The 23,942-nt window shown below is 48.4% G+C and overlaps 1 protein-coding gene across 1 annotated transcript in view; it reads right to left on the bottom strand.

Moving 5' to 3' along the window:
- Positions 1 to 15,886: 15,886 nt before the first annotated feature.
- Positions 15,887 to 23,942, bottom strand: part of ppp2r1ba (protein phosphatase 2, regulatory subunit A, beta a) — a 37,872-nt gene continuing 29,816 nt past the window's right edge. The window contains exons 12-15 of the mRNA XM_007907293.2: positions 21,283 to 21,437; positions 19,100 to 19,242; positions 18,086 to 18,177; positions 15,887 to 16,925 (exon numbers count right to left, since the gene is read on the bottom strand). Coding sequence (XP_007905484.1) covers positions 16,909 to 16,925; positions 18,086 to 18,177; positions 19,100 to 19,242; positions 21,283 to 21,437 — 407 coding nt within the window. The 3' untranslated portion in view covers positions 15,887 to 16,908. The remainder of the gene's footprint in view (positions 16,926 to 18,085; positions 18,178 to 19,099; positions 19,243 to 21,282; positions 21,438 to 23,942) is intronic.

Below are 23,942 nucleotides of genomic sequence, written 5' to 3'. Positions count from 1 at the left end.
GCGCTCCATCAACCGCGAGGATTATTGTTACTGTTATTATTAATAAAATCAAGGAAACTGTCCTTTGTCGAGGAAAGCGTCTGTCGGGTTCTGAGGTGTTCTTTGGAGTGAAGTCCAGCAGATGGGGCTCAGGAGCAGCACAATTGTCAGATTTTGTCTCAACTCCAAGTCCGTAGACTCTGAAGGCAAAACCCAACACAATATCTCGGGCTCCAAAACCCAGGACATTCCCTAATACAGCAACAACAACAACTTGCACTTATCCAGTGCCCTCCACGCTTAACAGTGGCAGAGCCTGACTCCGAGCCGGGGGGGGGGGGGGGCGGGGGGAGGTGGCCGTAATCACGGTCGAAGAGGAAGGTTTTCAGGCGGGACTTGAAAAAGGGGAGGGGGCAAGGCGGAGGGACTGAGGGAGAGCGTTCCAGAGTTTCAGGGCGTAGTGGCTGAGAGAACTGGTAATAATAATAATATTCCTCGCATTTGATACAGTACCTCATCACATGTTCGAGCCGTCTCAAAGCGCTTCACAGGATCTACTGTAAAGTAAATTGACTGTATATTTTGTGGGCCAAACGGGGCAGCCAATTGCACACAGCAGCGTCCCACAGACAGCCGAGGAATGAGTGACCAAATTATTTTAAATTATTTTGAAGGAATTATTATCCCTGAAAAGTGATCCGCCAACCGGGTTCCTACTGATTACTGGTAAACAGAGGCGTGTGGAGTAAGGAAACTTGCCCAACATTTCACCCCCTGTCCGGGAATCAAACCCAGGTCCTCTCTCGCTTGCGAGGCGAGTGCTCTAACCACTGAGCTACAGGACTCCACAAAGTCATCACTCCTCAGCTATGAAGAAGCCTCAAACCAAGAGGTCCATCTTCGATGCAATGTTGGACGTTGAAAGACTTTGAGTTTGAGCTCACAGTCCAGGTTGACCCTCCAGTGCTGTTGTGGGGGAGCATTGCATTGTCGGAGGCGCTGTCCTTAGGGTGAGAAGAGAAAATGAATTCCCCCTCCCCCACCCCCTCCCCCTCCCCCTCCACGTCTCAAAGTGCTTCACAGGATACACTGTAAAATGTAGTGACTGCATATTTTGTGGACGAAATGTAGTGTCCTTCAAGTGAGGCAGTTTTTTGGGGAAGCGTTTAGAGATAAAGGGAGCGCACGTGATACCAACCGCCCGTCAATGCACAAAATCAAGGACACTGCTGTCTCTGGTTTTAAGAGGAAAAGCAAATCCTTAACCCCGGGAGGGGGAGGGGGACAGGGGGACAGGGGACTGGGGGTTAGCTCTAACCCTGTCCCAGAGCCGTCCTGCCCTCGCACCGTTACCGATTCATGTTCGGCGGTAACGGATGACCTTGACCTTTTTTTTCTCCCGCAAAACAATAAGCGGCAGCCGTGTGTGTGAGTGTGAGCGAGGCTTGAGGCTTCCTAATTAATTACATCTCGAGGGAGCGAACACGGGCTGGAATCAGGAGCTTCCATTACCCGGCAAAGTAAATCAGCTCCATATAACCTCAGCCCCCCCACACCTCCCCCACCCCCCGCGGGCTCAATAACAGGCACACAAACGGTACTTCAAGTGCTTTACAAGTGTTCGGATTGTTCCCTCTTCATTATTAATTAAGCGCATTCAGCAGCGATGTGTGTGTGTATTTTGCTGCGGTTTCGTTCACTCGTTTCTGCGCCGTTTCAATTCAATTACTCCCTTCCTCTGCCTCACCTCTCGCCCCCGGCTCCACACTCCCCCCCCCCCCCACACCCCCCACACACCCCACACACACACCCCCACACCCCCCCCCACCCCCCCCCACACACACACCCACACACACACCCACACACACACCCCCACACACACACCCCACACACCCCCACACCACACACCCCCCACACACACCCCCACACACACACACACCCACACACACACACCCCCACACACACCCCACACACACCCCACCACACACACCCCCCACACACACCCCCACACACACACCCCACACACCCCACACACACACCCACACACACCCCCCACACACACCCCCACACCCCCCCACACACACCCCCACACACACCCCACACACACCCCCCACACACACCACCCCACACACACCCCCACACACACACCCACACACACCCCCACACACACCCCCACACCCCCCCACACACCACCCCCACACACACCCACACACACACACCCCCACACACACACCCCACACACACACCCCCCACACACCCCCACACACACACCCACACACACCCCCACACCACACCCCCCACACACACACCCACACACACACCCCACACACACACACCACACACACCCCCCCACACACACACCCACACACACACCCACACACACACCCACACACACACCCCCCCACACACACACACACCCACACACACACCCCCACACACACCCCCCCACACACACACCCACACACACCCCCCCACACACACCCCCACACACACACCCCCACACACCCCCACACACACCCCCACACACACCCACACACCCCCCACACACACCCCCACACACACACCCACACACACCCCCACACACACCCCCACACACACCCCCCCACACACACACACCCACACACACACCACCCCCACACACACACCCCACACACACCCCCCACAGACACCCCCCACACACACCCCCCACACACACCCCCACACCCCCCCCACACACACCCCCACACACACCCCCCCCACACACACCCCCACACACACCCCCCCCACACACACACCCCCACACCCCCCCCCACACACACACCCCCACACACACCCACACACACACACCCCCACACACACCCCACACACACCCCCCACACACCCCACACACACACCCACACACACCCCCACACCCCCCCCCCACACACACACCCACACACACACCCCCACACACACCCACACACACACCCCCACACACCCCCCCACACACACACCCACACACACACCCACACACACACCCCCCCCACACACACACACCCACACACACACCCCACACACACCGCCACACACCCCACACACCCCCACACACCCCCCCACACACACCCACACACACACCCCCACACACCCCCACCACACACCCACACACACCCCCACACACACCCACACACACACCCCCCAACACCCCCCACACACACACACCCACACACACCCCCACACACACCCCCCCCACACACACCCCCACACACACACACCCCACACACACCCCCCACACACACACGTACCCCCACACACACCGCCCCCACACACACAGGTACCCCCACACACACACCCCCACACACACACCCCCACACCCCCCCCCCCACACACACCCCCACACACACCGCCCCCCTCACACACACCCCACACACACCGCCCCCCACACACACACCCCCACACCCCCCCCCCACACACACACCCCCACACACACCGCCCCCCACACACACCCCCACACACCCCCACACACACCCCCACACACACCGCCCCCCACACACACACCCCCCCACACACACCGCCCCCACACACACACCCCACACACACCCCCACACACCCCCCCCACACACCGCCCCGCAAACACACTGCCCCCACACACACACCCCCTCCACACACCGCCCCCAACACACCGCCCCCCCACACACACACCCCCACACACACACCCCCACACACCGCCCCACACACACTCCCACCCACCCCCACACACCCCCCACCCCCAGGTGGTGGGGGATGGAGGGGGTGGGGAGGGGGTGGGGGGGATGGAGGGGTGGGGAGGGGTGGGGGGGGATGGAGGGGTGGGGAGGGGATGGAGGGGGTGGGGGGGTGGGGGGGGATGGAGGGGGTGGGGAGGGGTGGGGGGGGATGGAGGGGTGGGGGGGGTGGGGGGGGGTGGGGGGGGATGGAGAGGGTGGGGAGGGGGTGGGGGGTGGTGGGGGGGGATGGAGAGGGTGGGGAGGGGTGGGGGGGGGTGGGGGGGGATGGAGAGGGTGGGGAGGGGGTGGGGGGGGTGGGGGGGGATGGGGAGGGGGTGGGGGGGGTGGGGGGGATGGAGAGGGTGGGGAGGGGGTGGGGGGGGGTGGGGGGGATGGAGAGGGTGGGGAGGGGGTGGGGGGGGTGGGGGGGGATGGAGAGGGTGGGGAGGGGTGGGGGGGATGGAGAGGGTGGGGAGGGGGTGGGGGGGTGGGGGGGGGATGGAGAGGGTGGGGAGGGGTGGGGGGGGTGGGTGGGATGGAGTGGTGAGTGTTGGTGGTTTTCAGTCAATGCTAAAACAGCAATTGCTGATCGGAAACAAAGGTGAATTTACATCACGAAAATGCCCTGAGCTTTGGCTTTGCAATCAGTACAATAACAACCACAGTGCCCCTCACACAGTGGGGTGTGGGGGGTGGGGGGGGGGGGTGACCGAGGGTCTTCTCAGGCACAACTTGAAGATGGGGAAGGAGGTGGGGGTGAGGCGGAGGGAGGGATTGAGGGATTGAGGGAGAGTGTTCCAGAGTTTCGTGGCCTAGTGGTTGAAAGTGCGGCCACTGATGGTGGACAGAGGTCTCGAGGGACAGGGAGGAGGCAGTCGTGAGGCGGCAGCGGTTAGTGGGATGGGGAGGGAGCGGTTAGTGGGAGCCATTGAGCTCAATGCTGTGTGCGATCCTGGCCTTGGGCCGCACCGCTTCCTCAGTGGGGTTGAGGGGTGTTTAACCTGTGTGTAAGTGGACGCTCAGTGCACTATTTTCTCTGTATTTTCCGCTCGGCCGACTCTCTGAAAATGGCCGCGATCGCACAAGGCTCAACATGGCCGTTGTCCTCTGCGACTGTTAATGGACTTTATCTGGAGGTTTGTTGCTGTTGACGAAATCTCTGACGGCAGCGGTTCCCTCGTGAACGCAATAATAATAACCCTCACATTTATTTGATGCAGTGCCTTATCACGACACGTCTCAAAGCGCTTCACAGACTAGACTGTGAAGTGCAGTGACTGTGTTTTGTGGGCAAAACATAGCAGACAATTGCGCACAGCAGCGTCCCCACAAACAGCCGTGGATGGAAGTGACCAATTTATTATTTCTTTCGGGCGGGGGATGGATTATTACCTGTGGATAAGTGAGCTGCCAATCGACCGTCGATGTTGGGATGGGTAGGGCGGGGGACGTGGAGGAGACCGGAGCCGCTGAGCGGAGGGGATGGTCAGGTCAGGATGGTATACAGTCAGGAGTCACCTTGAACTTCTGGACCAAATAGGGAGTGACTCAGAGACCTCGGAGCTTGGCCTTCACTGGGGGGGGGTCACACAACTGCAATTTGGCGCAGATTTACATGAGAGAGAGAGAGAGAGAGCGATGTCCTTCGGGGATGTCTGATCGCTTTCCAAGACTGAAGACTGAACTAATTACATTAATGAACAACAACAACTTGGATTTATATAGTGCCCTCCACACCGGACGGCGTCTCAGAGCGCTTCACAGTAATGGGTCCCGGGGCCGAGCCGGGGGGAGGGGGAGCACCCGGGGGGAGGGGGGGAGCACCCGGGGGGAGGGGGGGGGAGGGGGAGGGGGAGCACCCGGGGGGAGGGGGTGGGAGCACCCGGGGGGAGGGGAGGACCCGGGGGGAGGGGGAAGGGGAGCACCCGGGGAGGGGAGCACCCGGGGGGAGGGGAGCACCCGGGGGGAGGGGGAGCACCCGGGGGGAGGGGGGGAGCACCTGGGGAGGGGGAGCACCCGGGGGAGGGGGGGAGCACCGGGGGAGGGGGAGCACCCGGGGGAGGGGGGGGGAAGGTGACCAAAGGCACCGTCGAAAAGAAAGGTCTTGATCCAAGACCTGAAAACGTGAAGAGAGGGGAAGGGAGTGAGAAGGGAGTTCCAGAGCCTCGGGGCTGAGTGGCTGAAAGCCTCAAAGTTATAATAATAATAATCCTCTCATTTGATACAGTGCCTTATCACATTGTTGTGATGTCTCAAAGCGCTTCACAGGATATACAGTAAAGTGGAGTGACTGTGTATTTGGTGGGCAAAATGGCCACAGTCGTGGATTGAGTGACCAAATTATTATTATTTATTTTTGGAATTTGATTGATCCTGAAAGTGCGCACATACACACACACACACACACACAAGGCACATACACACACACACACACACACAAGGTACATACACACACGCACACACACACACACAAGGCACATACACACACAAGGGGCACACACACACACAAGGCACACACACACACAAGGCACGTACACACACGCATACACACACACACACACAAGGCACACACACACACACACAAGGCACACACACACACAAGGCACACACACACAAGGCACACACACACACACACAAGGCACACACACACACACAAGGCACACACACACACACAAGGCGCACACACACACAAGGCACACACACACACACAAGGCACACACACACACAAGGCACACACACACACACAAGGCACACACACACACAAGGCACACACACACACACAAGACACACACACACACACAAGGTGCACACACACACAAGGCGCGCACACACACACACACACACAAGGCACACACACACACAAGGCACACACACACACAAGACACACACACACACACACAAGGCGCACACACACACATTACACACACACACACACACAAGGCACACACACACACAAGGCACACACACACACAAGGCACACACACAAGGCACATACACAGCAGCACACACACACACACAGACACACACACACAGACACACACACACACAGACACGGACACGGACTCGCGTGGACTCTCGGTAGAAGGGGTAACAGACGGTGCTTGAACTCTGAACTCTTTGGCAAGAAGCACCAATACTTAGGCACTGACCGTGACACATCCTCTCGCCATCGCTCCGCCGCTGGTGAGGCTCTGATGCCGACACACACACACAGATCAGCTGAACACTGAGGGGGACACAATCTGCTCACTTTATATTTAATGAGCCGAGCAGTCGAGTGGAACTTTTCGGTCCAGCGTCAGTTGTTTCGAGCACTTTGGGGAAGTGTAGAATATTGGGTGTCATACAAAATTACAAAATAAAATAAAAATAAAATACCAAATAAATTTGGTCACTCACTCAATCCACGGCTGTTTGTGGGGACGCTGCTGTGCGCAATTGGCATTTTGTCCACAATGTTCACAGTATATTCTGTGAAGCGCTTTGAGATGTCACGAAGTCTCGATGAGGCTCTATATCAAATGCAAGGTTTATTATTATTATTACAGCTCCTGTGGGGTGGAGAGGGGGCGGGGGGACAATTTATGGGTTTCGAGCATTTTTCTGTGTACAATAAACACTGGATTGTGTAGGAATTTGGAGCCATTTTGGGGGGGGGTAGCGGTTCGGGGAGTAGCGGTTCGGGGGTAGCGGTTCGGGGGATAGCGGCTGAAGGCGCGGCTCCTGATGGGAGACATCTTCCCGGTGTGAAAGGCGCTGTATCAAATGCCAGGATCGTCATTACAATTTGACGCAAGGAAACTCGTATTTCATGTCAGTCGCAGCAAAGCTCTGCGGTTGATGCAGTCCCAGATACCTTCCGTGCGTCATCCAGCAGCATTGTAATAAATGTACATCTACCCCAGGGACCAGATCCCTGCTCTCACACTATTTCTGTTGAGCTATCTGCCATCTTTTAATTGACACTGATTCACAGCAGGAACCAGTGATAACAGGAGCGGGAGCCCCTGCAGGAACCCGACTCGCTGACTCACGGCACAGCCTGTGACAGGGTTTCACGTTACTCTGCTCGCTCTCTCGCTCTCTCTCTCGCTCGCTCTCTCGCTCGCTCGCCGGGTTGGGCCCCCAACTAAAAGGCTCTATCGCTTCCTTACGAAAGATGCGGCTGCAAATTTGTGACATTTCGCAACGCGCTCAACACGAGATTCAGTCATTTCACATCAAGCTCAAGCTCGTCCGTCTCGAAGGGAGACTTTGTGGAGATGAACAGCACTCGATCAAATAGGAGAATTATTCATCCTGTCTGCCTATCTGTGTGTGTGTGCGCGCGCGTGTGTATGTATGATTGCATGTGTGTATGTATGTCCAAAGGATGAGATCAAATTGGCCAAGGTTAATAATAATAATAATCCTTGCATTTGACCCAGCGCCTTATCACGTTGTCGAGACTCCTGAAAGCACTTCACAGGATTTACTGTAAAGTGCAGTGACTGTGTATTTCGTGGGTGAAACGCAGCAGCCAGTTACGCACAGCAGCGTCCCCACAAACAGCCGGGGGTGAGCGACCAATTTGGGGATTGACACCATGACACCAAAGAGAGAAACTCCCTTCTTTTTTGAACAGCCCCACAGGATCTTTAACGTCCACCTGACCAGGCACAGACAGGGCCTCGGTTTAACATCTCATCCAAAGGACGGCACCTCCGACAATACAACACCACCCCCAGGACTTCATTGGAGTGTCAGCTTAGAACATGTGATACAAGTCCCAACGTGGATGAGAGCAAATTGGCTAAAGGACCTTTTTAATGGCATCAAATGGGCCAAACAGTTTTCTTCAACTGAACCCATTTACGCAGGCACCACAGAACGAATAATCCTTGCGTTTGATCCAGTGTCTCTCAAGTCAGGAGGGAGGACATGGTAAAGCCCTTCACCAGACAGGACTCGCTGTGAAACGTATTGACTGCACGCAAGCGCAGCAGCCAATTTTGTGCGCAGCAATGGGAGGACCAACAGGACCAAGAGAACAATGTTAATCTTACATTGTTCTGGTCTCTGATGAGTGGCCTTTAGGGAGTTTGTGTTTCAGAAAACGTGGAAGAATTTGGGCAACAGATAGATGAACAGATGAAGCTCCCTGCAGAGGCTCCTAAATAGAAAGGTATTTGTTATTCTTTAAGCAGTTGGTTCACCTCCTGTTTGACAACCGCTCTTCCCCCGACTCCAGATGGCAAAAGGGGGCAGAGAGGTCAACAAGTATACGAACTGAAGAAGCCAACTGAGATAGGCCAGCAGCTGTGTCCCATTGACTGGAGCACCGTTTAACAAACACTGAGACACGGAAAGGATCATTAGTGACGCACACAGCCACAGCTCAGAGACCCGCGAGCCTGCGGGCGGAGAAATGGTTTAAGACACGACACGAATAACGGATAAAAAGTGGAGACTCCAAGGCACAAAAGTTGTTAAACAATGTTAGCTCAACAACCTCCACCTCAAAGGTTGTGAAAGCTCAGGCGAGAGGTAAAGAATAATTGATAACAGACGGGCTGTGGTGTGAGGGTGTCATCCGATACAGGAGTTTAACTGAGGTCACCAAAGTTAGTCCCAGTTTTCATCGCAGTCATCTGAACCCACAGATAAAATTACATACAGCCCTTAAAGCTGTTAGTTATTTATAATATACATTGTAGTTTCTCATTAAGTTTATTACAGTTTTAAGCTTTACCTGGAAGCAAGCCGGTGTCAGGGCATAGAACACAACCGTGCAAGTCGCTTGTGATAAACTGGGAACCGTGTGAAAGAATAAGAGATTGGATGAAGGTATCAAAATAGGAGCAGAGGAACTTCTGGACAAAAAGAGACCAAAGTTCATCTGGTTCACCTTCTACCATCCTGGTAATAATATTAATCCTTGCATTTGACATAGCGCCTTATCACATCATTGAGACGTTTCAAAGCGCTTCACCAAATACACACAATATACATAGACTATACATTAAAGTGAAGTGACTGGGTATTCTGTGGTGAAATGCGACAGCCAATTGCGCATAGTGGTGTTTCACAAACCGTCGTGGATTGAGTGAACAAATAGTTATTATTTTAATTCCCCCCGGAAAGCGATCTGCCACTCGACTAACAACCGAGTTCCTACTCACTGTGAGGTAAACAGAGGCGTGTGTGTGGAGTAAGGAAACTTGCTTAAGGTTTCACCGTGTCTGCCCGGGAATGGAACCCGGGTCCTCTCGCCTGCGAGGCGAGTGCTCTAACCACTGAGCTACAGGGACTCCACGATAATCACATGCTACAATAATGGAGATGTTGGTAGCAATTAACCTCTTTCTCCAGCCCGCAGCTCGGGTGCAAACCCTGGAGTGTTCGGCGCCTTGAGACGTCCTCCCAATATGAAAGGTAATTTATTGTGTTATTCAGAACTCCCAGTAGTTTGGTTTGGAGACTCTCAAGCCTGGCGAGGGGTTTCAGTGGGCCTCAGACACTCGGTCGACCAAAAAATAAATCAGGTTGTGGAGAAAGCAAAGGGTTAAGCCGTATATGTTTAATTTCCCTGGTGAGCAACTTGAGCCGAATACTATCCAGTGAGCAGAATTCATCGCCCCGGGGAGAGAGGGCACATTCCATTCCAATAATTCCAATCATCCAACAACTTGGGTTTACCCAGTGCCCCTCACTCACACAGGGGAATGTCCTGGAGAGCTTGACAGTGGCGGAGCACGACTCCGAGCTGGGGGGAGGGGGAGGTGACCATAGACCTGGGCGAATAGGGAGGTCTTCAGGCACGAACTGTGAATGGGGAAGGAAGGGACAAGGTGGAGGGACAGAGGGAGAGCGTTCCAGAGTTCCCAGAGTTTAATCTACGATATTTATATTTCAAAATTTATAAATCTATCTCTGGGATTTCCCTGTGTCAGTGGGATGGATGGAATTCTCAGTTGGGTTTGGAGACTCTTAAGCAACGGTGACAGGTTTCCGTGTGTGTCAGACACCCGGCTGGTCACGGTGATGGGTTTCCGTGCGTGTCAGACACCCGGCTGGTCACGGTGACGGGTTTCCGTGTGTGTCAGACACCCGGCTGGTCACGGTGACAGGTTTCCGTGTGTGTCAGACACCCGGCTGGTCACGGTGACGGGTTTCCGTGTGTGTCAGACACCCGGCTGGTCACGGTGACGGGTTTCCGTGTGTGTCAGACACCCGGCTGACCCTCAAAAATCAAGTGAATATCACACTGCACAGAAAAACTGCTTCATTTGTGTATCCTTCGTATCATTTTGCCCACAAAATATACAGTCACTACACTTTACTGTGAAGCACTTTCAGACGTCTAGAAGATGTGATGAGGCTCTAAATAAAATACAAGGATTATTATTATTATTATAATTATCCTTCACGTAGACACGTAGAGACCCTGTCGAAGAGAAATTGTAAAATATCACTTTTTTTTCCCCCTCTTAAGATTGTGTAGAATCTAATGGGCTCCAACAGTCATTTGAAAACTCCCTGTGGGATTCCTTCCTTCTTTTTTTTCCCTTTCTCCAAACGTCTTCAATTAAGCGCGGCTGAAAACATATTAAGGCCCAGGAGTTGGTTTGCAGAGATTGACGTGTGTTCAGCGATGTGTTGTAATTGCATGACTGGGAATTTGCAAAACGCTTTAACGTTAAGAATCAGAGCCCAGATTTCTCTCCAAATTACCTGCAGTGAGACTTTGCGGAGCTGATGTTCTGTTTTGATGGGTCCTCGCGGTAAAAGGCTTAATTACCAACAGCTCCGGAAATGGGAACAAATCTATTTGCTCTTTTCAACGCTGTTCATTTTCAGAATTGTGACTGTCTCTCCTCCCCATCTCCCCCTCCCTCCCTGCGCACCGCACCCCCCCACCCCCACCCTCTCACCTTCATCCTCACCCCCCACCTCGAGGTGCAATCGGGAGCTGTTATTTGTGTCAGACTCACTGTGTAAACCTCCACATCAGTTCCTGAGTGTCAGTAAAAGCATTTATATTAACAGGAATGACGTTCTTGATATGCAAAGAGCAAAGAGAACCGAGAGAAATAGTAATCCTTCTTGCAGTTCACAATTCAGAGTCCTGTGGCTGTTTGTGGGACACTGCTGTGCACGACTGGCTGCCAGGTTTTGCCCACAAAATACACAGTCACTACACATTACAGCATATGCTGTGAAGCACTTTGAGCCATCTCGACGACCTGCTAAGACGCTATATCAAATGCAAGGCTTATTATTATTCACGTATGAAAAGCACTTCATAGGATTTGCTGCAAAGTATAGTGGCTGTGTGTATCGCACGTGATTTTGTACACAAACTGTCAAATGCATTGATCTCTCTCACTTTGTCATATTTGGTTGCAAGAGTGCAGTAGAACATAATTTCCCTTTGAATGGACTCTCTCTCTCTCTGTTTCTCTCTGTCAGTTCCCCTTAGGAGAAATTGCACAAATACTGTGTCCCGTAGCTTGTTACTTAAAGCTTTGAATAACGTGTCTCGCAATTTTATTTTCACAACAGGTCTGATGGTTTCTAAATCGGACTTGTAACTTTCGCCCTTTCAGTAATAAGCAAACAAGGACACGATGCGACTCCTCGAGGTATGAAAAGATCAAAGTGTTGGCAATTTGTGTCTTTATACAGCCAAGACGTTAGCTCTGGATAAAGAAAAATTCAACTCTAAAAGACGTTTGAAGCAACTTTGTCTTGTGTAGTGTTGTGCATTACACAGACCCCAAGAACATCAACTAGTGTCACTGAATTAATCATTCGGGCCAAACCCGTCATGGAAATACAGGGGTGAATGTGTCCCCTGCCCTGCCCGCTCCAACATCGGAGGTCAAGCCTTCAGCCTTTCTGCCCACACCCCCTGGAACTCCACCCCTCCACCTCGTCCCCCCCCCCTTGACTTCAAGGTCCGTCTCAAAACCTTTGTGTTCGACTGTGCCTTCGGTCACCCTCCCACCACCAATAACCCCCAACCCACCCCCACTCCTTGCCCTCCACCCCACCCTGAATCCAGCCTGCAACTTGGATGCAAACGCTTCACTATCCAGCGCCTTGGGGGACATCCTCCTGATGTGAAGGCGTTGTGTAAACGTAAAGTTGAATGAGTTTCCTGGTTTTAACCAACATAGAAACTTGTGGAGGAAAAAGTTTGCTCCATGGAAACATTTCCGCACAAAGGGATAAGTTGGGTCAGTGGCTCTGCTCAGATGCAAGTGTCTAATTGACTGCTGTAACCAGGTGGAATGAACGTTAGCCTTTGATTTAATGCATCTTTCAAACTCGATTACTCAAGGATGAACTCACCCTGTTTCCATGTGCGACACAAACCCCTGACTCATTGCAGACGTTATTTCCGGGCACAGACCAAGATTATTTTGGTAAAATGGAACAGCCTAGGGAGACGTCAGAAGCAGAAAGTGTCAATCCTTTCAAGGACGAATGAGATAGATTTCTGTTAGGTAATAACATCACGAGATACAGCACATAGTTTGGGACACGACATATACAAGCGACTGTGGGATAGTGGAAGGTAAACTTCTTTTGTCTAGCAATTAATAATAAAAATCCTTGCATTCGATATACAACTTGCACTTATATAGCACCCTCCACGCTGGCTAGCGTCTCATTATCACATCTAAGCATCTCAAAGCGCTTCACAGAAACACACCGCAAAATGAATTGACTGTTTATTTTGTGGGCAAAATGATTATGTTATTCTTATATTCTTCCATGAAATGACTGAAGGAAGACTGAACGCAGCTAGGAAGGGATGTTTTAAACATTGCTTGCAAGTTATGCAATAGTTACTGCACTACACCACAGGGCAGTTATCAGGGAGATAACCTTATTATATGCATCACATGAATAGCAAGGAGATTTGTGAATTACCCTGGAGCTCAGTGTTATATTCTGCAGTGAATGTGTAAGGGATGACGTATGCACTTATGTAACTTTTTTTTTAACAGGATGATGCAGTCAAATTGCGCACAGCAACATCCCACCAAGAGCCAGGGAGTAAATGACGAATATACCTGGAGGAGATCGTTGGTCAGGTCACTGGAGAAACTCGCTTCTCTTTCCACATTTGCCCGCACACAGTCACCCTACTTCACCTTAAATCCTGTGAGAGCTTTGATATGTCCTCCCCAAATCAGAGGTGTCATACTAATCTGCAAGGACGATTATTTTACGATTATAGTGTCACTATTTATCCTTAACATCTATCTCATCTAACTGAACAGGCAGACGGGACCTCGGTTTCACATCTTAGCCGAAGGACAGCATCTCTGACAATGCAGCACCCTCTGTGCACTGCAATTGTAATAAAATAATAATCCTTGCATTTGATACGGTGCTTTATCACGTTGTTGAGACGTCTCAAAGTGCTTCACAGAATATAGTGTAAAGTGAAGTGACTGCGCGTGAAACATGGCAGCCAATTGCACAGCAGTGTCCCACTGTAATAGAGAGGCGGCCTGGACCTGAAGCACAAAGTGCTCAATGTGGGAATCTTGCCTACCTTCATGGTATCGCAGACGGTGTTGCGTCTCAGCCAGAGAATGGTGTGGGGAGAAAAGCAACTTTAACAAAGACTCCAAGAGCAACTATTTCTGAAAGAGCGAGTTAGTCACTGACTATGTGCAGTGATTTGATGTGTCCTTAAATTGTAATTACAGAACTTGCAGAGTTTTGTAGCTCCGATCTCCTTTCCATCTAGTAATTGAATTTTGTTTGGCGATAAGAAATATTTATGGTCAAACCAATTAATGGCAGCTGCTTTCATCAATGTCAAATGAGTTCTGTGCCTGCTTAAAGCATTAACTAATAATAATCCTGGCATTTGATACAGCGCCTTATCACGTCTTCAAGACGTCTCAAAGCACTTTACAGAATATACTGTAAAGCAAATTGACTGTATATTTTGTGGACTTAGATTCTGGTTTGACTTATGAACAGTAACCAGCGGCAGAATGACATGCAGCAGCCTCCCCCGTTCCTCTCTTCGGCTCGTGCTAACATTATTGCTTCTATTGTGTACCAGTGTGGAAAATTGTATCTTGTAACAGCTTAACCTCTCAACAGAGGCTTTGGTCAAGGTGCAACTTTGGAGTCCTGTAGCTCAGTGGTTAGAACACTCGCTTTGCAGGTGAGAGACTTGGGTTCGATTCCCGGGCAGAGCAAAATGTTGGGTAAGTTTCCTTACTCTACACTCCTGTTTACCTAACAGTAAGTAGGAACTTGGTTGTTGGTCGATTGGCGGATCGCTTTTCCAGGGATAATAATTCCTACAAAAAATGATTTGGTCACTTCAATCCACGGCTGTTTGTGGGACACTGCTGTGCGCAATTGGCTGCCGCGTTTTGTCCACAAAATACAGTCACTCCACTTTACAGTATATTCTGTGAAGCACTTTTGAGACATCTTGAAGACATGACAAGGCGCTGTATCAAATGTGAGGATTATTATTATTTATTGTAACTTGGATTCTGGTTTGACTTATGAACAGTAACCAGTGGCAGAATGACATGCAGCAGCCTCCCTCGCTCCTCTCTTCGGCTCGTGCTAACGTTATTCCTTCTATATGACTGTCATTGGTTTGCCCACAAAACACAGGGTCAATCTATTTTGCAATACATTCCGTGAAGCACTTTTTGAGATTTTTTCTCAACGACGTGATAAGGTGCGATATCAGATGCATGGATTATTACTACTACTACTCTGGGCCCAGAATACCAAAACTGAGGTCAGTTTTATATGAATGATCATACTGTATACACATCACCTCTTTAATCTTCCAGTTCCTCCCACCCCTACTCTAACCTGGACATGAACTCCCCCCCTCCCACCCCACTGTTCATGGACAAGCCCTCAGCCGCTTTGTGCCTGCTCTCTGTTACTCATCCCAAATCCCTCGGTCTCTCACCCTCACTCAACCTATCTACCCCCTTCCCAACTCATGCTCCCATTCAGCCTCTCCAAGGCCCTCCCAGGCCTGGCTTCTCATGATGCGGCTGTACAAGTGGTTGCATGTTCTGCATGGATTACATTGGGGCAGTAGGTAACATTAACCAATTTACTTTGTGGTTTTGCTTTTAGTTGATGAGTAATCCAATTCAGATGCTTTTTTTTATATACACAGCGAGTCATTGAGAACGTACAACAAAAGACAAACGTTTCGCATTTTCCACTTTATTTGGAGTATTCCCGAAATAACTGCCCGTATAATAACGAGGAAACAGATATAAAACAAAGCCTTTTGTGGGGAACAAACACGACCAACAATTATTCACAAGACTTCGAACGAGGAATGCAATTCCCAATTGTGATTTTCACGTTATTTCTCATTACTGACGTAGTTGGTGATTAAACTGCCTTTTGCAAACTAATGGATTCCCCGTGGTTACCTTCCACCAGGGAGACTCAATTGAAGAGACTCTGAAAAATATACACTGAGCAAAACACAAGCTACCAGTTACCGAAACGAAGACCGATTCAGCGTGTGACAAGGTAAAAGCATTAATAATATTAATCTTTCATGTCGCCCATTGGCAGAAATGTGGTAAGAGTGATAAGTTACAACTTAATGAAAGTGAACAAACTTAAAAGTTAAATATAAATGCCACCGAGGTCCACTTTGATCACACTGCATCCCAAATCAATGCCTCGGCTCCTTTGATTACAATGGGGGGGGGGGGAAGAGGAGGGAGAGACTTTATCCTGCCAATAGAAACCAAATATCGGTAGCTTTTAAAACAAATTGTTTTGCCACGACTTTTCGTGTGGACTACAATGATTAATGGCAGCTTGTTGGAACTCATTGGGCTGGGGTGTGTCGCTGACTGTTAAAACATAGGTGTTCCATTCCCTCTTTTAAAGAGATCGCAACTTTTCCAATGTTCAGCAGTCAGCAGCTAAATGATGGCGCTCTCACTGGGAGGTGTACAGCCAATAAGAAATAACTCACAATCTTGAACACTCCACATTTTAGACAGCCAACAAAACACCGATCAATTTTTAAAACATAATACTCATTTCCCAACAGAATCCAGTGACTCTCTCTCTACCAGTGGTAAATCTTAATTTGTTAAATACAGATATATTTAATTATGCTTGGATGGGACACTTGGAAGTTTTCATCACAACAGCACTTGCAGGCTTACGGCGAATAGAAGCCATTTTCTTTAGCTCTTTTTTTCTATGCCAGGGAGAGCCCTACACATGGAAAAGAGAAACCAGTATTAGCACACAGATAAATTCAATACGACTTTCGAACCATTTTTACACCAAACGCCATTTGCTTTACGTTTTGGGACAACAACTACAGCAATGTAGCGCCCCAGAACCCTTATACAAGTCAATACTACTACTCATTCCATTTAAGTGACAAACTGGAGGAGATTATATCCGCTGAAATATTTTCACAAATGCTCAGAAAGGTGAAGAGCAGGGAGAATCGTTAGGAAATTGGTGAGCAAGGTCAGTCCAACTGATTCAAGCAGGACACTGATCGAAGTGACCAATTCATTATTATTATTTTTTTGAAGGGATTATCATCCCCGGAAAAGCGATCCACCAATCGACTAACAACCCGGGTTCCTACTTACTGCAAGGTAAACAGAAGCGTGTGGAGTAAGGAAACTTGCCCAACTTTTCAGTCTGTCGGGAATCAAACCCAGGTCCTCTGCTTGTGAGGCAATTGCTCTAACCGGGACTGCAGGACTCCAAATGGTATAAAGTTGTCCCTTGAAACCATTTTGAATTACTATTCCAAAAGGAATGCGTATTTGGCTCTCAATTCTCTCTCTGTTACATCATGGTAGCTATCTCTCAAAAAGACATGTCGAGTCTGAATCATCCACTTCTGTCTATTTTCAAAATACTTTCTGAATATCTTGATACCCAGTGGCAGTTAGCTATTTTGAAATACAGGGGGACAGTGTGTTACAGTAAAACTCACATAAGTCTGATCTGTATAAATGGTATAATGGCCTAAGTCGTACATCGGCCCAAGTCAGGTTCAAGAGTTTATATTCTGTGCAACTTTGGCATAACTCGTACTTTGCAGAAGTCATATTAAACTGATACAACTTACTGTACCAGGAGGGACATGAACACTCCCTTTGAATTGTGTCCTTCAGCAACCTTCAGTTGACATCTCCCAGTTGAGAGGGTTAACTTGCTCTCTGGAACCCAGAACGGATCGGGAACTGTACACTTGGCACCGCCAACATCAAACCGAAGTGCAGTGCGTGCACAACCAGGGTCTCACAGCTTCAAAGAGAAACTACATGCCCACACGCCAGTTTAGTCCATTGACTTCCTTATTTTACCCTCTGTCCTTTAACCCAAGAATGTGACTGCACCAAGCTTACCAGATATGGCCTCCTGTGCAAAATATTTCACGTCCATGTCCTGGTCCTGACTCAGTTTCTCCAGCACCGGCTTGACCTCAGTCTGTAAAGTGCTGCAATTATAACCACAAACAAAAAGTTGCAATTTTTTTTATAAAGAAATATCCTTTTTTGAAAAAAACACAGTAACAACTTGCATTTATATAGCGCCCCTCAAGTGGGGTGGTGTCCCAGAGCGCTTCACAGTGGCGGAGTCTGACACCTAGCCAGGGGTAGAGGGAGGATGCTTAAAAAAAAATTAAAGCCAAAAAAGCGCCGTCACAGCTTTGATTAGATTATCGTGTTAAACGAACAGCCACAATCACAATGAATATAGAATTCAAGGTTAGAAGTGCAGGTCAGGGGAGGTTAGGTTACATTGCAGTTCTGTGGAAACCAATGGAATATAGGAACAGGAGGAGGACATTCAGGCCCTCGAGCCTGTTCCGCCATTCTATTAGATCATGGCTGATCTCTACATCAACTCCAATTACCCACCGTTGCCCCATATCCCTCGATCCTCTGACCTAACGAAAATCGATCCACCCGAGTCTTGAAAATGCGAATGGCCATAGAAAATAATAATCTGAGCATTTGATACAGCGCCTCATCACGTCTTCAAAGCGCTTCACAGAATATAGTGTAAAGGGAATTGGCTGTATATTTTGTGGGCGAAATGCGGCAAACATGGCTCTCAATTCTCATCGTCCCACAAACAGCCGTGGATTGAAGTGACCAATTTATTATTATTTTTTTTTGGAAGGAATTATTACCTCCGGAAAAGTGATCCGCTAATCGACTAATGACCGGGTTCCTACTCACTGCTAGGCAAACAGAGGCGTGTGGAATAAGAAAACTTGCCCAGCGTTTTGCCCTGCCCAGGAATCAAACCCAGGTCTCTCCATAGATCAGTTATCCTCACAGAAGTCTCCAGATCACTTTGCAGTGGAAGCTCCAGGAACAAGAGAATTTATAATCATTTGTAGGAATACTTACTTAGAATCTAAAACGGGTCCTATTTTTTGCAAGGACTTAGCTACGTTGAAGCGAACGTTTGCTACCTGGTCACCTGCCATCTGTAGCACTGTGGGCAACATCTGCTTTGCTGTGATATCCTGCCCGCAGGCTTCAGACAGCACCTGGAATTTCAACAGAAGAAAAAAAGCAACATTTACCGACAAAGTCACTGGCAATTCTGAGACAGAATAGCACACGCATTAACAAATTACATACACGTTATGCACACACACATTACAGAAACGGGAAAAAAGTTGCAGTGCTGTGGGGTAAAGAGTGGGGGAGTGGGTCTAGTCGGGTAGGTCTTTCAAAGAGTTGTCATGGGCCGAAAGTTCTCCTTCTGTGCTGGAAGATTCTATAACAAGAGTCCAAGCCTGTACATGAGTAAATTAATCATTCGAATCATTTACATGGATCACTGACTATTGACGAAGCCAGTAGAGTTCAGAGTATTTATTCAAGTCGCATTTCATTTAAACTGTGCACTCAAACAGCAGCAGAAGGAGCCATCACACAATGGCAGAGCCCTATGGTCCTCACAACGTTCACTTCTCATCTTTAGTTGGAAGAGATGCAGAACCAGAGAGTGATGGGAATGTGGAACTCGCTACCACAAGAACTAGTTGAGGCAAATAGTATAGATGCATTTAAGGGGAAGCTAGATAAGTGCATGAGGGAGAAAGGAATAGAACGATATGCTGATAGGCTTAGCTGAGGAAGGGTTGGAGGAGGATCAGGAAAAGCATAAACGCCGGCATAGACCAGTTGGGCTGAATGGCCTGTTTCTGTGCTGTATATTCTATGTAATTCTATGTAAGAACAGTCAGCCATGAATGGAGACCCCTTGGTACAGATGGCCCTGACTTTCAGTTGCTTCACAAGCGCCACAGTCAGAACACCAAAGGGATTTGGATTTGAGGAAGATGGGGTATAGAGAGGGAAATAGGAGACGATAATAATAATCCTTGCTTTGATACAACAAAAACAACAACTTGGATTTATATAGCTCCCTCCACACCGGACGGCTTCTCAGAGCGCTTTACAGTAACAGATCCCGGGGCCGAGCCCAGGGGGAGGGGGACGGGCCGGGGGAGGGGGAGGAAGGTGACCAAAGGCGCGGTTGAAAAGAAAAGTCTTCAGCAGAGACCTGAAAATGGGAAGAGAAGGGGCGAGGGGAAGGGAGTGAGGAAGGGAGCTCCAGAGCCTCGGGGCATAGTGGCTGAAGGCACAGCCGCCGAGGGTGGAGCGGAGGACTCGGAGGAGGCCAGACCCGGAGGAACGAAGACAACGGGCACTGTTGTGAGGAGAGAGGAGGTCAGAGAGGTCGGGGGGTGCAGAGGAGTGCAGGGACTTGAATACAAAGGTGAGGATCTTGAAATCGGTCCTCTCTGGGACAGGAGCCAGTGCAGTCTGGCCAGGACTGGGGGGATCGGGGAGCGGAGTTTGGTGCGGGTGAGAATGCGGGCGGCAGAGTTTTAAATGATTTGGATTTTGAATGATACAGCACCTTATCATTTCGTTGAGACATTTCAAAGCACTTCACAGAATATATTGTGTTCTATCTCCTAGGCACATTGCAGCCCTCTGGACTCAACACAGATTTTAACCACTTCAGACCTGAGTGAGCCACATCTCCCATATTCTCTCAGCCTTGCCTTCCCCCTCCTCCTCTTCTATAACCATTCACACATCTTTCGAGTCTTAGACACATCTTTCCTTTCTATAATCTCCCACTATTGCCTTCCTTTGTCTTACACCATCAGCATCTCTGTTCTCATCAGCTTCTGTCTTCCACCTCATTTTTTCCTGTCTTTCTTTCCCTGCCCCTCTTCTGTTGGTCCTTATAAACTGCTCCCTTCCAACATCCCCATACCTGATGAACGGTCATTGACTTGAAATGTTAACTCACTTTCCTCTCTCCATAGCCTGAGTGTTCCCAGTGACTTCTGGTTGATCTCTACATCAACTCCAATTACCCACCGTTGCCCCATATCCCTTGATACCCTGATACTGTAAATGAATGACTGAATATTTTATGGTTGAAAATATACATTAAGTAGTTAAAATATAAATATTGTAAATAATGGCACAGGTTAGTTGGCCCACATGAGCTGTTTCTGTGGCATATCACTGTGTAAGCCCCAAACAGGTAATATACTCACGTTGATGCAGAACAAGGTGGTCATCCTGTGAAGATAATTGGGATCGTTGGCCATGGCGAGCACTTTAGGGACAATGGTTGACTGAGCCCAATCTTTGCCGAACTTCTCTACCAGCTTTGTCAAGTTGTTGGTGGCAGCCTCTCGAATGGCGTACACTAGAGAACCGAATTAAGAAAAAACTAGTCAGCAACAACTTTAGTTTATGTAGCACCACTGAGGCAGGGGAGCGTCCCAGAGGACTTAATTGGGCTTAATGACCCAGAGTAACCAATGTTATTAACGCAATTAATTGACCAGATGCATCCTATTGTCCAAGAAAACTTCAAAGATCATTTGTAACTCGCATAAAGTGTTTTCAAACACAAAACTCATCCTTTTTTTGTATTTTAAAAAAAACTTTCCTTGTCTGAACTTCTGACTGATGGCTCTCAAACCCACTAACCTTTCCCATGTGAATTACGTTACACTCACAGTAGGAGAAAACATTCCTTAAATTCTTGGGAAGTAAGAAGGATTAAGAGACCCACTTTAGAGTGAACTGTGCATGACCGCAGTATTTCTATTTCAGTAGTAGCTGTTAAGAGCACTAGAAATTCTCTTTTAAAAAAAACGCTTACAATTGCATTTAGTACAATTGTATTTCTTAATCACCCATTCCTGAATGAAATGCGAAACGCCTGATGTTAAATCACAAAGATGAACTGATTGAAGATTATCTACCCTTGAACAAGCACGTCTCAAATCAGCTCCCAATCTGAACTTGCTTGTATTTGACCAAGGGAAACCCAAACTGTGTTCAAATCCAACACTTTGCCGACAGATTAAAGCTGACATTGTACTAGTAAACCACAGAGATCAAATCACAGCTGTGATTCCCAGTCTGTGTGAACAAAAGGCGCTATACAAATGTAATTTTGTTGTTAGATAATCCAAGCACTATAACTGGGCCCCCTTCATAGCATAAGAAATAAAACATGTGAGTTAGAAGTACAAATTCAGCTTAAAAGGTATGATGTAATAGCCATTACAGAGACCTGGTTACAAGCTGGGCAGGACTGGGAGCTAAATATTCCAGGCGATAAGATCTTTAGAAAAGACACGGACATTGGGAAAGGAGGAGGAGTAGCAATATTGATAAAAGATACGATTACAGCAGTGGAAAGGAAAGATTTCAGTCAGGCAGTGGAAACACTGTGAGTAGAATGAAGGAATAGCAAAGAAGTAAGACTGTTGGGAGTAGTCTACAGACCTCCAGAGAGTTGTGATGCAGTGGGCAAATGTATAAATATGGAGATCATGGAAGCATGTAGCAAAAGCAGTGTGGTTATAATCGGAGATTTTAATTTTCACATAGACTGGGAAAAGCAGGACACCTCAGGTAGTAAAGGCAATGTATTTCTAGAATGTATTCAAGACAGTTTTTTGGAACAATATGTTTTAGAACCAACAAGGGAACAAGCCATAATGGATTTGGTGATGTGTAATGAGCCAGAACTAGTTAACAATCTGACAGTAAGGGAACATCTTGCATATAGTGATCATAATATGATTGAATTTGACATTGGATCTGAGAGGGAGACGGGAGAGTTTTAAATTGAAGTAAGGCAAACTTCAGTGGGATGAGAAATATATTGACCACAGTAAACTGGGCTGAACTGTTAGTGGGTAAACCTGCAGATGAACAATGGGAAGTATTCAAAAAAAGTATTTGACAATACAGTACATACTCCTAAAATGCAAAAGCTCCAATCGTGTAGTTAAGCAACCATGGTGCACAAAACAGGTTAGAGACTGTATCAATCTAAAAGAAAAGGCTGACTCAAATGCAAGAAAAAGTAGGAATGCAGAGGACTGGGAGAACTACACAAGGCAACAAAGGGAAACAAAGAAATTAATAAGAGGAGCGAAAAGTGAATACTAAAAATAACTTGCAAGGGATATTACAACCAATAGTAAAAGCTTTTATAAATATATTAAAAGAAAGAGAATGGTCAAGGGGAACGTGGGTCCGTTAAAGACAGATGTAGGTGAGACTATAACGGAAAATAGGGAAATGGCTGACTTGTTAAATAAATACTTCACTATCATTTTTACACTGGAGGATGAGGACAAAATACCAGCCGCACATGGGAACCTAAAAATAAGTCAAAGAGAAATGCTTAATAAAATTAATATAAATAAAAAAAAGTAATGGGAGAAAATAATGAGACTCAAGATAGACAAATCTCCAGGACCTGATAGTTTCCACCCCAGAGTGTTAAAGGAAATAGAAGAGGAAATTGCAGATGCATTCGTCATAATTTTCCAAAACTCACCAGATTCAGGAATTATGCCCTTAGATTGGAAAATTGCAAATGTCAGCCCTTTATTGAAGCAGGGAGGGAGAAACTAGGAAACTTCAGACCTGGCAGCTTAATGTCAGTTGTAGGGAAAATATGGAATCCATCATCAGGGACAGAGTGACTGAATACTTGGACAGGTATGAGCTAGTCAAAGGGAGTCAGCATGGGGTTGTGAAGGGTAGGTCGTGTCTGACTAATCTAGTTGAATTTTTTGAGGCAGTCTCTAACATGGTAGATAAGAGTGTGTCTATGGATGTCGTTTATATGGACTCTCAGAAAGCATTTGATAAGGTTCCACATAAAAGATTATTAGTGAAA

The sequence above is a fragment of the Callorhinchus milii genome, unplaced genomic scaffold (assembly GCF_018977255.1).
Source record: "Callorhinchus milii isolate IMCB2004 unplaced genomic scaffold, IMCB_Cmil_1.0 Scaffold25, whole genome shotgun sequence".
In the NCBI taxonomy this organism is placed as follows: domain Eukaryota; kingdom Metazoa; phylum Chordata; class Chondrichthyes; order Chimaeriformes; family Callorhinchidae; genus Callorhinchus; species Callorhinchus milii.
This window is presented reverse-complemented; position numbering and strand designations above follow the sequence as displayed.